Raw genomic sequence first — 18,505 nt, forward strand, 5'->3', positions numbered from 1 at the left:
GTCATTCTGCAACAGTCTCCATCAGCCAAAACAAAATGATCACAGACCCATTAAAAAAACAAAAAATTGAAATTCTTTTCTTCTTTTTCTTGGTGCACGTATTGTGCGAAGATGGCAATGAGAGGGGAGAATGTAGTCTTGATCACTGACCCTCAGTAAAATCCTTTAAAAAAAAATTTTTTATCACAATGAAAAAGAAGTGAACATCATCTCTGCAGCTTTTTATAACAAAGTTTTGTCTGTGCTGCTCTTAATTAAAAAAACAACAACAACAAAACAAACAAACACACACAATCACAATCAGAAACAAAACCGAAACACAAACAAGGATTTCACAAGGTGTTAAAAGCTTATGCTGTCAAAATCATCAAAGAGAGCACTGTATTTTTGGATTTAACATTTTTTTTTATCTTCTGCTGCTTATAGCCCACGTGACCACATAGGGCCATATCAGGGCTGATAAACTCTAAATATCTAACCAGTCCCTTAAAACCTGAAAACACAAAAACAAAACATAACTACCTGGAAAAGAAAATAATGTCTTAGTAGCAGTCACATGCATGCACTTACAATCCTATGACATGCCTCTGACAATGACCATCCCATCAATTGTTTTTCATCAGAGGATTAATAAACTAACCTGAACATGAGCACAATTATACATTATAAACAAAACTGTGTTCCATATGTACAAAACCAAAAATTGCCAGTGAGCCCATCACACTTCCTGCCCCCCCCCCCTCCCTCCCACCCCCACCTCCCCTCCCCCCCCCCCAAAAAAAAAGGAATATGACATGTGTGACCAACTATCAATTTCAGAAAAAGACAAAAAATATTCAAAGCTTTCTAGAAAAAAAAAGGTGAATGGCCAAGCAAGGCAGCAAATAAAAAGAGAAGAGACAACAGAAAGAAATTGACAAAGCCAAAAACAAAGAAAGCGACAGAAAAGAGAAAATTTCCTGGCATCCTAGGTTTACAAGTGACAGAAATGAAATACAGCTGGAACAGCTCATGAAATGCTATAAAGTAAAAACACCCACAACATGTCCTATCTATTATGATTTCATTCTATCACAAAAACAACAACAAAAAACTACTGATATCTGATGCAGTCAAAAAATTGCTTACTTAAAATGTGGCTAATTTTCAGATATCACGACTAATTTGTTACACAGTCAAAAACAAAGCATACAAGAATGCATCAACTGTGTAAAGGCACTGCGCACATTTTTACACTACAGTTGATACTCTCAACATACAAAACTGACAAGGAAAAGTTATTACATTCTAGCCTAAAAGTAAAACAGCAAAACTGGTTTGCTCTTCGGGTGATATGTTACAGGTCTGTACTTTTACATGTCGCACAAATGTACAGTATTTGTATACTGGCTTACTAATTCTGATTTTACAAGTCAGATATTTCAAAACCAGGCAAGTTGTGTACAATTTTGCAGCTACAAATGTTTCTTGTGGCACTACATGCTTTTGTGTGTGTGTGTGTGTGTGTTGTTGTTTTTTTCTTTAAAATTTTTTTTTTTTTTTCAATGCACTGCAAAATTCTCTGGGACGACTCATCAAAAAATATATCGAAACTGTCTGTAGTGCCGAACACTACTATCACTATCTCAAATTACTGTTTGGAGACAGCCTTCAGGTACAAAGTCACTGCAAAAGATGACCATGAAATTCCATAAGGCCATTTAATAAAGCAACAGAGCCTGTTTTGTTCACACTGGACAATATAACTTGCACAGGACAGAAATGTCACACCCCTGCCGGAGTCTGCACTAGTGGGTCACGGTTAAGTATGTATAATTAAATATGACTTGTTGCTTTGGCAGAAATCCAGCACATTCACTCATGATCACACTTATTTTTTTTCTTAGTCAGTTTTGTTTTGTTTTATAAAGATTAAGCCTTTTTTTCCTTGGTCTATGGGTTTCAATGATCAGATCACTTGATAAGAAGTACCGAAAAACTTCAGTTCTTGTTTAAAAAAAAAACAACACAAAAATGAAGAGACTTGTTCACTTTCACACAACAAACACACTCAGTGTTGACAAGATCTTGGTACACACACACACACACATACTCACACACACACACACACACACACACACACACACACACAGAACATGACAAAAATTACTGCAAATTATCTCAGAAACATAACATTCAATAGCAAATGAGAAGCAATTACTGCAAATTTGTTTATCTTAAAAACACAACATGTTGTTCAAAAGTAAATAGCAATTACTGGACATTTGTTTATTCCAGAAATGTAGATGTAATTCAAAAAAGATAACATATAACCAGGACCTGCTCATATATCAATATTCTGCCGTCTATGCTTTATTTAAACAGTTCAGACATGTATCATTTCTGCTAACTGTGAATGGATACAGATTACATTCAAATTAGTAGTAACAGTAAAAACACACACTCCGTTAAGTTATTTCTTGCTGTCGCCTTACATAAACCAAAGCAGTGACAGTGACACCTGCTCATACATTATACACACACACACACATATACAAAATACTCCAGACACATTCTTGCTTGCTTACTGCCTGTTATGCCCTCTGTCATGTACGCAGGGCAGCAAGACATATATGCATAAACTGAATATGCTGCCACCTTGGACAAACCAAAGTTCTGGTCAATATCTGTATTGTAAATTTAGTAACAGGTCCACATGCACACTGCCCTATGAACAACTGAACATTTGATTGTTCCAGACAAGTTTCACTGCCCCTATCGCACTGTGAATAATTCATTCCTACAGAATTATGGACTCCTACAAAAGTATACAGGCACTCACTGAAGCACGGTCAAATTCCCCTGGTATATTAATTGGTGAAAGATTTTCACCAAGAATTATAACCAAGCAAAATTTTGTGTTTTAAGCCAAGTTCAGACAGTGAATAATGTTGTAACCACAACAGACGCCAAGGGACATCCTGGAGACAGGAATTGTCAACACAATGGTGGGAAGCAGAAATATTGAACAAAGAGCACACTGACAGTTTGCATCCGTACATATCATTACAAAATATTCATTTAATTTCAGCTTGCACTTATCATGACATAAGCCAATGAAATAGTACAGCACACAAAGACACAACACTGCCACATCAAGCATAGTTACGCAGTCACTGTGACCCTTGTTTTCCTTGTCAAAATATCTACCAATACTCATACATAAAAAAAGCTTTTATAGAATATCCAATGGACTTGCAAAACATTATCTTGCATGTACGTTCAGCTGGAAAAGCCAAAATAAAAGAAGGTATCACTTGGATACCTTTATACAGTTTTCAATCTCTCTCTCTTATACACACACACAAACACACATGCATGCGTACACTCTATACAGAAACACACACACAAATTTAACGAGTTTGTGATCGATTTCAGTTCTCGTCAAGTACAAGGCACACACCACAATTAAAGCATTCCAATTAAAGCATTCCCATAAAGTTGTTTTTTTTTAATCCTACCAACCACATTTGTTTTGGTCTTCTCTGGGCTGTTTCAAGAATAAGATTGACCTGTTTTAAGTCCCATTCATTTACTCAATTACTGTGTTGACATTCTGCATTTAACTAAAAAGTACTGATGGGTGCAACAATTTACTGACTAAAGCATCAGACTCGCCTGCCAAGAGTTTATGGTTCAAATCTTGAAAGAATTTGCTGGATGATGTACACATATTTGTCCAATTTCCCTGGACAACAAAGGATCAGACCTGCCAGTATCATAACATAACTGTTAAAGATCCTGTAATCTATGTCAGCATTTGGAGGGGGAGCCTTGGGATCAATATATTCAACACCCACCAACCCCTAATACACAGGCTGCCTAAATGGGAGGACTGAAATTTTCGCAGTGTATCCACTCACTGAAACAGATGCAGCCTACAAATGTAAAATAAAAGTAAAAGTTCAGAATTGTTCAAGACACACACTTCTGAAATGCTATTTCATTTGAATGAATTTCGTTTGTTTCTAAAATCTAGAAAAAAGAAAACTGACAAGAAATTTTACACTGACAAATGATGAAAAATCTTTTGATAAAATAAAAATAAAGTAACCATTTCACTGCTCTTAGAATTATGAACTTAATGGAAGTGTCCTGATGCAGACTGACAAGGGTGTCATTTTCAGTGTCGTGGTTTTCTTGATTCTTGTTGTCCCTAAAAGAAATCTGAAATTCATTAGTAATACATCTCATTACAAGTGTTGAAGCAAGATGACCTGAAAATACTAACATGTAACTGGGTTGAGGAATAACAAATAAAAGGAAATTTAACTTGAAACTGGCAACACAACACCCAAAACTGTGCCTTCAAAATCCCAACTTTTAATGAATTCAAGAAGAAAAATAAAAGCCAAAAAATCACAATACCTAAGCCAGAACATTTTAACTTCTTAAAAAATGAACCACAAAATAATGTGATGCTGATAATCTTTCACAATCTTTTACTAAATCAGTAGCACAGATGATGCACACCCCACTAGACAATGGCATGCAAAAAAAAAAAAAAAAACACACAAAAAAAACTTAACTGTTATGTACATCCACCCCAAAACACAAGCTGAAGCATGCACTAACAAACTGCTTTGTAATATACTCAGAACAATTTATGGACAAACATATTTTCTACCCCACCCCCTTACTCATCCCCCATTCCAAGCCACTTTCTTTTTCTTACAATGATACACCGTCACTATTTATAAACAAATGAATTGATATACACTGATTAAAACCCACTTAGAAGAGCAAAAATAAAAAATTATGCCACCTCTGGCTTAATATGGAAGTTGTAGACAGGGATGGACAGATATCATGGATTGGAACAGAGCAAACAAACATTTAAGTTTTGCTTCAGACAGAGCCAGGGGGTGTTGACCAAAAAACAAAAAAAATAAAAAAAACACACCAGTGGAGTCATAATTTGTGCTTTTGTGAAACAAGACTAATGCTTCCAGTTCCTAATATTTTTCCTTTTTCTTCTAAAACAAGATGTAAGTTGGCAAGGCAATTAAAGTATCAAACATACCACAAGCCATTCTTCTGGAGAACTTTGTTTTTTAAGGGGGGAGAAAACATCTAGTGATGTCCTTGTATATTGGCCGCTGGTCCTGAAAAATCGGTTTACAGTTCTGCCGAGGCAAAAGTCCCAAAGCATCGAGACAAGAATTTGATTCAAGCAAACAGTAAATGATAACAACACATACAGCATATCAATCAGCCACATATGTCAATAACTGAAGAGAGAACTGGGATGCATTATGCATCAATTACTAAAATAACCTGCAGTTTTCCGATCACCCCACTGAGCCCTTGCTTCCTTCCCTTTCTTAAGCAGTGCAGGACAGCAGCCATTTAATGTCAGATTAAACTATTACCAATGTTGTACTGACAGTGGCCATTCTACTGTCAGTGGCCATTCTTTGTCAGATTAACTATTACTAATGTTATACTGACAAACAAAATGTTCTCTGACAAGCATGCTTAACACTGAATCCAGCAAACTTCCAGTTTTGTACAATGGTACAACTCAGTACTCACACAGGCCAACTCTTTTACACCATTACCCCAGCACAAAAAAACCACGAGCATGTGTGCACAACTCACTCTCCATACACACCCCACCCCCATTTCCTCTAAAGAAGCTTTCTGACAGCCTGTCCAACATTTACATTGACATACCAACACTGCTTGACATTTACAATATTTTGAAATGGCAAGCAAACACTGAAGAGGGCATTTAAACAATTCATCAAAAATTCCAACTCAAATGTGACCAACAGGACCTGATTCTGTTCCGCGAGACAGCCTGTTTGACCTTGACAAAGACTGAATGAAGCGATATGACTCAGAGCAGCAATGAACTTACACACAGCGCATGGGTGTCACTGTGCCAAAAACGTACATTCACACTGTTCTGTTCGTATCCAACAGCACATTGCAACTTCTCAAGTCAACTGTTGAGTTGTACCTGGCTCCAAATCAACATCACATGCTTGAATACAAAACTCATTCACTTAAATTATGTTCATGTTCAACTGAAGATGATCAGTGTGATTTTCGTGTTCGACTCTGTCAAAAATGGCAGGCAGAGAGAGAGAGAGGCAGAAAGATATACAAAAATAGAGACACAAACAAAAAATGGAAGAAAACAAAAGATGGGAGAACAAAGAGAGAGAGAGAGACAGAGAGACAGAGAGAGAGAATTTGAAAAAGAGTATATATAATGAAAAAACAAATACACAAAAGACCAAATGAAACAAACCCTCTTCATTTACTCATTTCATGCAAGTCACCCTTTTGTACTTTTTTAATTCACCACACACACCGTTCCTTTGTACCCTCAACACAACTTGTAGTTTCACATTGGTCTTCAGGAAAACAACCTTCTAACTCAAGTTTTGATCTAAAATCCTCCCCCACTACACTCTCAACCATTAGTGAGGGGGACAAATAATGTCCTGAGCAGTCATAAGTGTATCATTCGTTTAACTGTTTTGCTGCCAGTGATGGAATAGCTTGTCAACATTTTTCCTGTACATGTGCCAGTGACGCTTTTCCATCAGCAACTTGTCACATGCTTCATCACGGACAATCCTTGCCATTATGAAATAGAAATGTTACCACCTGAAATCATATCACTTTTCTCTAAAGCATCAGATTTACAATTTCAATTGGTTACTGGACATTTATCAAGGAATTTCTCTCCATATTTAATGGGAAATGCTCTCTTATTTTCTCTCTCGATTGCTTGCCAGGTAAAATGAGGAATAAAAAGCATAACCAGTGCAGGTGTGGGTGCAGTACACAAAGAAAAAAAACCACCACAATAGAATTACCTTTTTCTGGAAATGTGTATCATTCACGTCAGTAAAAAGAATTTCAGTGTTACATATTCTTTCAGGCATTCTGATAAGTAATAAATATAACTGGCAGCAAGAGGGTTAAACCATCCGCAGGTCAATAAACTAATGCAAGGGTCTATCCCTTGCTTCCTATGTCAGCTATTCATGTCGTCTAATTGTGTGACCTCTTTTCAAATGTACAGAGTATTCTGTCTGCTGCTGCTGCGACTGCCATGGCTTCCATGACTGCCTCCATCACCAATGTCCAGCTGAACTTCGTCGTGCAAACTGAGCTGACCTATTGATGAGGTTGCCATAGCAATGTCTGGCATCATGTCACTCAGAATACTGTCACTGCCAGTCTCCGTCTGAAAGAAGAAGAAGAAAAAAAAGGAAATTAAAATATTACTTAAAATATTACAAGTAATGTCAAAAGGGCTGCAACAAGTAATGGAAAGGCTGATGTTACTATCAAAGTACTTCAGAGCTGTATTTTTTTTATCTTCTTTTTCTAAAATAAAAAAGGCCTTTTATAGTACCTCCTTCCCTTCAACACACATTTTTCTAATCTTTTTTTTCTTCAAAGAATATTTCATTCTTAGATAACAGAATTTGAACCTGCTAAAATTCTGTTGTGTACTTTGAACCATGTACAAATCAGCAAGTGAAAGATGAATGGTATGCAAGTGAAACCAGAAGTTAAGCTTTTCCTGAATAATCAAAATAATACTTAACTTTGTTATGTAATAAATGTTGAATAGTAAAAGGGCTAGAATGTATATCATATCTGCACTTCAAGTTAAATATGAAGTTTGAAAATTTGCCCTTCCGATCAGTGTCCCTCTTGCCATTGTTTTAAAATGAATACCATGACTCACCTCCAGAGGGCTGTAGGAGCTGGTGGGTGAGACAGAGGTAGGAGTGAGCTTGGCACGATGTGACGGGGACGTGTGGTACATCAGGTCCACCTGCATGGTGGCCAGAGGGGCAGAGTCCCGAACCGCACAACCACCGAAGTTCACACAGGTCGCCCCTCCCCGGTACTCCTCACGGCTCCTGCTGCCATAAGTTATATTGCTGGCCCCACTGCTGCTACTGCCACAGCCCAGGCGGCTCCGAGAGCGCTGAGAGTTCTGCGATGAGGATGCCTGAGATAGTAAGCTGAGGGACCGGGTCATGTGCTGCTGCTGCTGCTGGTGGTGATGGAGGAGAGGATGAACTAGAGGGTACTGAGGATGATGATGAGGGTTGGCAGCCTGGGCAGGGGTGACGTCAGCTGTGGGGTAGTAGTAGTGAGCGTTGTGCAGCACCTCAGTGGCGGTGTCCGGCAGACCCACTTCACGCACCACCCTCAGCTGGAGTTGATGTCGGGCAGAGCGACGGTCCATGCAGGTCAGAGCGAAGGCACGTTGGGCGACTGAAGACTGCTCCAACTCTTGTTCTCTTTGCACCATCATGGAGAAGGTCTCACGATCAGGAACTAGGACAAAAAGCACATATTAACAAGAGGGAAAACCTTCATGCATTTCTGTAAACACATGTGAGCCAAAATCACCACTTCCGTTAAAAAAAAGGGGGGGAACTTATTGTTCATACGAACTCTTGACATCTTAAATCATACACGGGTTGGCTGAAAACACTTTTTTTTTTCTTCTTAAGACTATTTCATAAAAAAAGCATTTTGAACATGAAAACTGTAACATGTATACATGTATAATGTAAAATAATTCTAATGAACAACAAAAACTATTTCTTCTTCCAAAATGTACAAACTGCATCTGGTGCCCAATTTTAAAATTAAAAAAAGAAGACAAAAGGCTACCTCACAATTCAAGGTACTGGAACATTAGAACAAATCTAGATGAAACAGTCAGCAGTCACAACATACTTTTTCCAGAAGATTAATTTTTCAAGCCAAATGAGAGCACATTAAATCCTTGCCTGCAAAACATTTTAAGAATTTTGTCATTACTGTGAGCCAAAAAAGACTCAGGGTTTCCACATACGTGAAAAAAAGAAGAAAAAAGTGCACCGCTTCTTCAAATACAAAGATATATCCTTGGAGATTTAGCATGATGATTCCATGAAATCAAGTGGTTAAAAAATTCTCTGCATCACAATTAATTCCAAGATGTCCAGTCAGATTTGTTTTCTTTGGGTGCAAGTGTCCCAGTATTACACTAGAGCTTGACCGAAAAGAAAATGGGCCATCCAGCTGCATGTTGGCACCCAGCCAACAGATACAGCCCTCCCCTCTCCCTGCCCCACTGGTGGCGAGCTTGACTGACCACTCCTCTCCTCATCCCCCCTTCCCTTTCAAGCTACAAATGTAGAATGACAGTGCTTGTACTGGCAACTGGTTCATGTTCAGTTACTTTACTCCTGGCATGATACAGACGCAGATTGACCAGTGTTGGGCACAAAACTTACATCACTGTTACTTTCACTCTTGTGCCACGAAGTGGGTTGTGACTGTTATCATCATTCGCCAAATCTGTACCCGATTCACCACCCTCACCACTTCACAGATTTTCTTGCACACTGTCCACATCTTTCAGGATTTGCTGAGCCACTTTAAAGGCTGTAAGGGTGGTGTAAAGGTGGGTAAAAGGTGGAGATTTTTCCAATCTCCCAGGTCAACATATGTGCAGACCTGCTAGTGCCTGAAACCCCTTAGTGTGTATGCGCAAGCAGAAGATCAAATGCGCACGTTAAAGATCCTGTAATCCATGTCAGCGTTCAATGGGTTATGGAAACAAGAACATGCCCAGCATGCACACCCCTGAAAACGGTGTATGGCTGCCTACATGGTGGGGCAAAAATGGTCATACACGTAAAAGCCCACTCGTGTACATACAAGTGAACACAGGAGTTGCAGCCCATGAACGAAGAAGAAGAAGAAAGGCTGTACGCCTTCAAAAAATGAGCTGAGACTGATCTTTGCTAGACAACACAATTTTGACCAACCGTGTCTGCAAGTGACTTCTGAATTTCCCCACTGCCTTTGAGTCATACAGAACAAACCATACAAGTCCAAGGGATGTAAACAATCTTCATACATTCTAGAAGACAGGGAGAAACAAAGTAAGCAGTAAGCCCACATCCACACCTGGTATAGTGCCAGCAATGATGTCCACAGTGGAGACAGGAGAGACAGCGTAGGGGGCGGAAGAGCAGTGCTGTTCATCCACCATGTAGAGGGTGTCCGGTATGGTGGACATGTGGAGCATGCGAACCCGGCTTGTATCCTGCTCCTGGGCACACACCACCATGTCCTCCAGCACGGCCTGAAAGGGGGCATCACACAAATGCAGAGTACAATCCTTGTTTGAATTCAGACGTTGCATCCATCATCCAGAAATTTGTTGATAATGTTTTTAGTATAATTTAGTCTAAAAAGTAAAAGTTTTAACAGTAATACAGATGATCACAGAAACAAAACAAAACAGGTACGCTGCAGTGCAGAACACTGACCAAAATATGTACACTACAGTGCAGAACACCCACCCACCTTCGCTTCCTCATAATAGGGCATGAATAGACGGGGCTTCTGAAACACCCCACACTTCCTCATGCGTGTCCAGGCCCCAATGCGTTGGCCGGGTGTGTCGTCGCCCAGCATGTGGGAAGGGGGGGTGCTGATGAGGCCACGCTTGATGGCGGAGGACAGGATGTCACTGTTGGCTGGGATGATGTGGTCCAGACGCACCAAGGCTAGCAAGTCAAAGATGATCTCCCTCAGCTCCACATCATTCAGGTCACGCTTCTTCACCCCTTTCTTGGCCACACTGTGCGCCGTGTGTGTCAGCAAGTTGGGCTCTGCAGGGAGGACAAAAGTCACATGGTGGCACACCTGGTTCAGTTTGAAGTTGAACACTCACTCTTCTTCTTCTTCTTTTTCTTCTTTTTTTTTTTTTTACACATATAACCTTCAAAAGATGTGATATCAAAAACAAAATGAGAGGTATGGGGACACACAACAAGGCAGAAAATCTGAACTTTCTCAAAAAAATCAAATTCAGAAAGTTATAGTATTGTCATAATCTAAAAATGTAATTCATATTGAAAAGATGTAATAAATGTTGAATAGTAAAAGGGCTAGAATATATATCATATCTGCACTTCAAGTTAAATATGAAGTTTGAAAATTTGCCCTTCCGATCAGTGTCCCTCTTGCCATTGTTTTAAAATCAGCTTAAGCCCTGTTGTCTGTGGAGTTCCTTCCATTCTTAACCAATCAATGAAGCCATTCTCATTTTTTTTCCCTTTTTGTGACCAGTGTCTCAATCTTAACACACTAAAGTTATGTAAGTACTGCTCCCTTTTATCTTTTTAATTTTTCATACATGCTAGAATTAATCTCCACTGAAAAATAATAACCTGATAAATATCAGGACAAATCATCAAATGTGTCTTATCTTGACAGGATCCAATTCATTTACTTAGTTACTACCATACCTATCTTAAAAAATAGGCAAGATTGCTTGTTAAGTGTTTTACATTATATAAAGCAACAGGCATCAAAACAGGATATTCACATTCACGTGCACACATACTGACAGGTTTGAAAAGCAATGCTCAGACTATTCGATAGATATGGATCTAAAGAAAGGAAAGGGAAAAAGGTACAGATGAAATCAGATCACATGAAATTTCCTTTTTAAAAACAATGAAATGACAAACAAGAGAAGACTAAAATGCACCACAGACAGATATGTCACACTTACCTCTTTCTTCTATGCGTTTCACCAGCTGATGTTCTCCCCATTTTATCACAGCTGTCAAAACTTCCAGTTCCCCTGCCTGTCATCAGTTTGTTTTGTTCATCATCCATAATAAAATTCAAAACCGGTTATTCATTCTGCATCAGAAACTATTTTTACTTCATTCAGTTTTTCAAACCACAACAGGATAAACAGTAACTAAGGCCTGCAGTGGACACACCAAATAATTGCCAGATACAAAAGCACACAGAATAAACATAATTTCCATGCAAGAGTAATGATTTCTTTTTGGTTAAGTCTGAGAATTCTTGGTTAAGTCTGAGAATTCTACGTTACAAATTCCTCTACGTCTACCACTTAAATACTTGGAGTATCAATTTCTATTCTAACATTAATCAATGCACAAAATTCCTCTACGTCTACCACTTAAATACTTGGAGTATCAATTTCTATTCTAACATTAATCAATGCACACAACCAGTAATAAAATGATAAAAAACTTTTTTTTTAAATGTGCAACTGAGTCATTTTCAGTAAATGAACTGAATCCAAGTTACTGTTCATTTATCCAATGGGGGATCTAGTTGAAATCTATACAGAAGACTGTTAAAAGAACAAACCCATTTAATACAGTTAATGATTACTTTACTCTGTACAGAAAATGTGTAAAGTGAGAAGGGGCACTGGGCTTGACATTAACTTTTTTTCCCACTTGCCCAGTTGGGCAAGTCACTGGAAAATTCACTTGCCCGGGCAGAATTTGCACTTGCCCAACTTTCAGAAACTTACATGCATCACCAAATGCTCGCATGTGATCGCGTGCATGCACACACACGCACACACACACACATACAAAGAAGTAGTCAAACCCTTTTCTTTAACTGAAATTTGTTTCGTTGGGTTTCACCAAAGATAACTGTTGTTTTTGAACAGCCAAAACAAGTTTTTTCTCAGTCTCACTTGACAAAAACTGCCTTTGGCATGTTTTTGCAGTTGACTGTCAGCCACAGAATTTTTTTTTTTTTTAAGCTCCACTGCAAACAGCAACGTGCAGTGTTAAAAAGAAAAGCCAGCATTTGTACTGTGAGACAATCAATGTCAGGATTTGACAGATCCAAGTGATTCTGTTAGATGGGGTCAACAGTTACTGTTTTTCACTTGCCTGGTACCGCAACTCTTGAAAATTCACTTGCCAGGATGGCCACACCAGGATGGGTTTCAGTTGTTCTCACCCAGCATCAGAGAGAGAGAGAGAGAAAGAGAGAGAGAGAGTGTGTGTGTGAGTGAGTGAAAGGGGATGGTGAAGGGTCACAGTCCCAGAGAGGGAAGGTGGTACATGGCGGCTGCTCAGCAACGGAGCTTTCCACAATGTCCTTTGATGTGTGTCAACCCCTCAGCAAACTGGACTTTGACCCCTACCGTGCCTCCATCCTTTCTGCTATTCCCAGTCTGACCATGTAAAAAAAAAAAAGGTGGGGAGGGGGTAAGAATAAGCAAGTCTGCGATATGGGAGGTGGTGTCTGGAGAAGGGGTCAAAGAGAAAGTTAGGGGAGTGGGGGCAGGGGGGGTTGGGGGGGGGGGTGAAGGAATGAGAAGGGGGGAGGATTGTGGAGGTCATGTCTGTTAACTTGGTCTAAGTTATGATTCTACAGAATGGCTGTTTCCTTTTTGATTAACCAACTTGACCTTAACACTGAGATGCGAGGGAGAGAGACAGACTGAATGAGGCATAAAGACAGACAGATCACAGTCAGAATTGGATGGGAGGGTGGTGAAGGGACAGCGTGGCAGTGATTTTGACAACGTTATCAGTGGAGGGGTGGAGGAAGAGTGAGGGTGGGTGGGGGGGAGGAAGATGGGACAGCCAACCATGAAGGTTGCCCTCTTGGACTGACTATAGACAGGTCTGGCTGGCAGTCATGTAACACTGACGGGCATGTGCCAGCAGTGAACTTTTCACTTTCCTCCAAAGAACCAGTCGCCACGGGAGCAGCGTCAAAACTCCTCACTTTGTTGTTGCGGACAGAATTCTGGTTGGCCAAAACATTTTTTTCTTTCCTCATAAGTTGCACTGAAATCTATTTTCATGTACTGGTGTATTCTAAGTCAAAATGATGTACAAATTACCCCAAAACAGTACTGGTAAACAGGTCTGTCATAGAAACAAACTCTGTTAGGGTTTTTTTTTTGTTTAAGTGATTTTTTTAGTTGTGATGTGATGGGCGGAAGATGAACTATGCTATAAGAAAAATTACCATTGGCTCTCCAAAAATAGCAACCAATGGCAAATCACCTTTTAGGGCTGCATGATAGCTCTCTTTTTCCGGTGACCACTTGTCACATTCAGACACAAAACATCGTCTGCTAGAGGAAGTGTGTCAGACGATCGGTGTCGGGAGTGTGATGGATATTTTTGAAAACAAAACATGCTTGTCTTGGAAAATATAACTTGTCCAGTTGGGCAAGTTCGGAAAGGGCAATACTTGCCCGACATGATGATCTACTTGCCCCGGGCAGTCAGGCAACCATTAATGTCAAGCCCTGGGGCAGATAACTAACAGCACTGGAATCAACCAGCAACCAGCACTAACAGTCACAGCAGACTGGCTCACCTGCAAGAAGTCAGAAGACAGGATCTCCTTGAGGTAGTCTTTGGAGAGGTCGTGCAGGACGCTGGAGTGCGTCACCTGCAGGAACTCCTCGGTAAGGTAGTGCTGGGCCTGCCGAGACACCCACTGGGACCCATGGGCTTCCCTGCCCCAGGTCAGCACACTGACCACGTTGTCCACACACAGGTTGTCCACCATCACATCCTCACAGCCTGTCAGTATGCCAGTCAACACCATCAGTGGAACTGGACTCTTCTTAAAAAAGTCTGGTTGTATATGTCAATAGACATTATCAAATTCATTAATTATTATATTTATAATAATAACTTTTTTTTTAAATGTAAAGAAAAAATAAATCAAATCTGACCTAACATTTTAACAAAGTAAATACATATGAAAGGTTCAAATTCATTCAATTTTCAATTCCTATTTAGGTATCCACTAGATAAGGATGACCACAATAATTCCCTGTAGGCTTTACTTTTAACTAATTTAAGTCACAGATAACTGTCTGCTAAATAACTTAAACAACTAGCACTAGACTGTCTGTGTCACAAAACAAATATATCTTGTTCAACAACAAAAACTTCATTATATCTAATATATATATATATTATTAACACACACACACACACACACACACACACACACACACACACACATATATATATATATATATATATATATATATATATATATGTTGATATTTGCTCATTCTTATGAGAATAACTCACCTTGTGAAAGAACCGGGAAGTCAAGGAACTGCCCGATCTGGTAGACTTCCATAGCCTCGTCCACCATGGTCATGTGACACTTGCCAGTGGACACCATGGCCTGGATCTCACTCAGGCTGCACATGCTGGTGGATCCGCGCATCACACTTGACATGTCTACCACATCGTGATACAATGCACCTAACAGTACCCGTGCGTAACGACGCGGGATCACGCTCTCATCAAGTACAATGCGGGAAGGAGCTCGCAACGCCCTCTCTGTCGCTTCTTCCCCAGACTTAGCACGTCTGTTAATGAGATTCCTAAAGAAGGGGGAGCGGGCTGCAAGGATGGCTTTGTGACATGGGAACTCATACTTTGAAGTTCTGGATGCTTGTGCGGTGCCTTCCCCCTGGCTAGCGGATAAACCATCTGAGTGATCTTCATTAGCAAACACCAACAAAGCATCACTATAGTCACCACTGTCCAGCAAAGTCTTCAAATCATGCTCCAGAGCATTGGGCACACCAAACTCACTGGCCAGGCGAGCCAAAATCTCACTGTTCTCTAAATGCAAATCTTTTGTATTGAGCTCATCAGTGTAGAGGTAGCGCAATAGTGCAGAAAACAACGGTAAGTCAACGCCGGGTGTCTTCAGTTTGATGGGCACCTGTGCCCCAAAGTCAACATATCGAGACAGCAGATTTCTAAAATAGGGACTACGAGATGCGAGAATTGCACGGTGAGCCGGGAAACAGGTTCCTCTGTAAATGAGGTCCACATCAGTACAGAATTTATAGTCATATAGTGCTGATAAGTCTTGTCGTAAAGTGTGCGCTGTGGGACGGGCAAAGTTAGCTGCAACATAGAGTTCCTTGAGAGCAGACGATGCTTCGTACTCTTGGACCAGACCACTGACATCTCTCACAGACCATGATGAGATCATTTCCCGCATAGCTTTGGCATAGTCTTGTGACCGGCTGTGCCTACGCATTCGGATCAGCTTTTTACGCAGCGTGGCAAACTTGGACGCCTTCTTCTTTTTCTCTCGCATGGCCACTTCTGTGTCAGCTGTTCCATAGCCCTGGTAAAGACGACCCAGAGCCGAACGGGAACCTGACTGTGACCGGTCAGGAAGGGAAGTATTGGCGCCCATGCTGTGTTGTTCTGCTGGACTTAAAATTCACCTGTCACTTCATCATGTCTGTATCCTACCTGGAAAGGAAATAAATTTGTCCTGGTTATTCAGATTATTCAGTACACGTACACTATCAATATCAAGTGAAGTATCATAAGCCAGGTACCCGCCACAGCACAAGCCTTACAATCTACATTAAAAAAAAAATCATCAGAGGTCTTTCAAAGAAAAGTAACTGTTACTCATAGTCATATGATTATCACTAGTGCAGCAGCATCAACTGGATTAACTTCATTAATTCTTAGAAAAGTATTATTAGTCTAAATTCAAAGAATACAGATGGCAAATATATATAATAGATTTAATGTTATGACTGATATAAAACCACAAGGTTTTTTTTATGGTCATAGTAATTTTCCATTTTGTCAAGGTCGTTTTTCACAGGGAGGGCTTTGGTACATGCAAAAATTACATAAAATCAATAATTCATATTCTTGTTTCTTCCGAGTTTATAAGATGTAGAGCTTTCTGTATTATGGTATCAGTGGCAATAATTGTTGTAATACTTGTTTTGCACACAAGAGCGTATCTAATGTTAACTCGTAAGCTGACATGGGTATTCAGTGAATCAAAACAAGTATTTGTTCTATTTCAGTTTTGATCATTCTGGCTAACTATAGTATAACTATAAGTCACTCCAGTCTGACAGTCTGAGTCTGACTCTGTGATATTAATTTTCACCAGCTGTCAGTTTCAATCTATTCCCTCAGCTCAGATTAAGCTAATGTCATAATGAAACTCCAAGGTGGAAAGACAGTGTGAGTGTGAGACAAAACTGATCTGGCTGAAAACAAATTGTACAGACAATGGAACCAATCAATCCTAAAACCCAAGGTGCTCAGTTACTCATTAGGTCCTCCCCAAGCCAAGGACCATCCAAACTGGAACCAAAAAAGTAAGTGATTGCTTAAATAAATGAGCATCAATTTCACCACATGGTATGTTCATTTTCATTTCAGATAATCATACATAATTACATTCACAGGTTATATACTTTCTTTTGACAGGCAGTTTGAATGCTGGATTAAAAAAAAAAAATCTTAATCATTACCCTTTGTGACAAAAACGTCCCATGGCAAGCAGTTGTAACTGAGGGGGGAAGGAGATGCAGGTGGGTGGGTGTGGGGGCTTGTCTACCTCAGAAACCCCTAGAGCTATGCCAGCATTAACGTATGCTCCTGGTAGGGCCACCCAAGCTGGACAGGTCAAAGGGTAGAGGCCGGACAAAGCATGACCCACTTGCCCTCCTGATTGGGGGCTGGGCATGGGGATGACAACCTAGTCCCATAAAAAACACTTGTTATATAAACAACAACTGAAGAAGAACATGAAGACCATCAACATGAGAAGGTGGTGGAAATGGATTGGACATGTCATGTGAAGAAAGCAAGGTAACATCACACAGACAGCCCTTCACTGGACTCCAGAAGGAAGAGGCAATAGAGGAAGGCCAAAGATTACCTGGAGTTGAACAGTAAAAGGAGAACTCACAACCCTGAAGCACACATTGGGCACCATTCACTTCAGACACTGGCCCAAAACAGACAAGTGGTGGATCTTCGTTGCTGCCCTACATGCCAGAGGGCATAACTGGCAATAAGTAACATCTATTGATACAGACTAACAGAAGTGTATACTTACTGCTTTTGGAAAAGAACAGTCATGTGACAGTATGTCACTATGTCAGTATGTGTCATATATGAGTAATTTACAGTGCAATAAGTGATGTTAATCCAGACTGAACTGCCAGTTGTCCATGTCGAAGTTTTGCTGATTATGAAGGCATGATAACACACCGTATGCACCAGAAACTACGAACTATCATCAACAAACTGATGCCGGTCGTATAAACTGACAAATTATGTTCGTGTAGCAAGCTGGCTCACACTCAATCTCTCTTCCACTTTAAGAATCCACTGAAGGCTTGACACATACATGTTTGTTAACATCTTTCACATGTTCCTTCTGCTTGAATATCAAGCTATATCAATAAACAAAACTGACAATATTTTCACAAACTGAAATACACAAGAACTGTCTCAATCTCCAGTTCTGACACTCAGCGAGCAATTTTTTTCAGAAAAGCTGCTTGCACAGGGCCTACTTAGCAGACTAAAAAAATGATCAACAATTTTCATAAAATTCTGATTCCTAGAAATCCAACCACAACTTCTTCTAACTTATCTAAATTACGTATTGATACTCTACAAACTTTTAACGTCAGTTTTAAATGGCTCTTTCCAAACTTACGGATGTCAGAATGAAAATTAAACAGAAATTGAGCTCACAACTTGTCGATCTCCATTTTGATGTTAAAACGCTCAAACATTTGTTGGATTCGATTCCTGATCCGTAAAGTCATATCCAATTTTTATGTTGACAG

The 18,505-nt window shown here is 39.9% G+C and overlaps 1 protein-coding gene across 1 annotated transcript; it reads right to left on the reverse strand.

Moving 5' to 3' along the window:
• Nucleotides 1-805: 805 nt before the first annotated feature.
• Nucleotides 806-18,441, reverse strand: LOC143296320 (BTB/POZ domain-containing protein 7-like). Its single transcript, XM_076608189.1, has 8 exons — nucleotides 18,373-18,441; nucleotides 14,946-16,139; nucleotides 14,215-14,423; nucleotides 11,606-11,681; nucleotides 10,390-10,697; nucleotides 9,988-10,165; nucleotides 7,757-8,358; nucleotides 806-7,246 (listed from the first exon to the last, which is right to left on the reverse strand). The coding sequence occupies exons 2-8, from the start codon at nucleotides 16,078-16,080 to the stop codon at nucleotides 7,070-7,072; spliced, it is 2,685 nt and encodes an 894-aa protein (XP_076464304.1). The 5' UTR covers nucleotides 16,081-16,139; nucleotides 18,373-18,441; the 3' UTR covers nucleotides 806-7,069.
• Nucleotides 18,442-18,505: the final 64 nt, after the last annotated feature.

This window comes from Babylonia areolata, chromosome 21 (genome assembly GCF_041734735.1).
Source record: "Babylonia areolata isolate BAREFJ2019XMU chromosome 21, ASM4173473v1, whole genome shotgun sequence".
Classification (NCBI taxonomy): domain Eukaryota; kingdom Metazoa; phylum Mollusca; class Gastropoda; order Neogastropoda; family Buccinidae; genus Babylonia; species Babylonia areolata.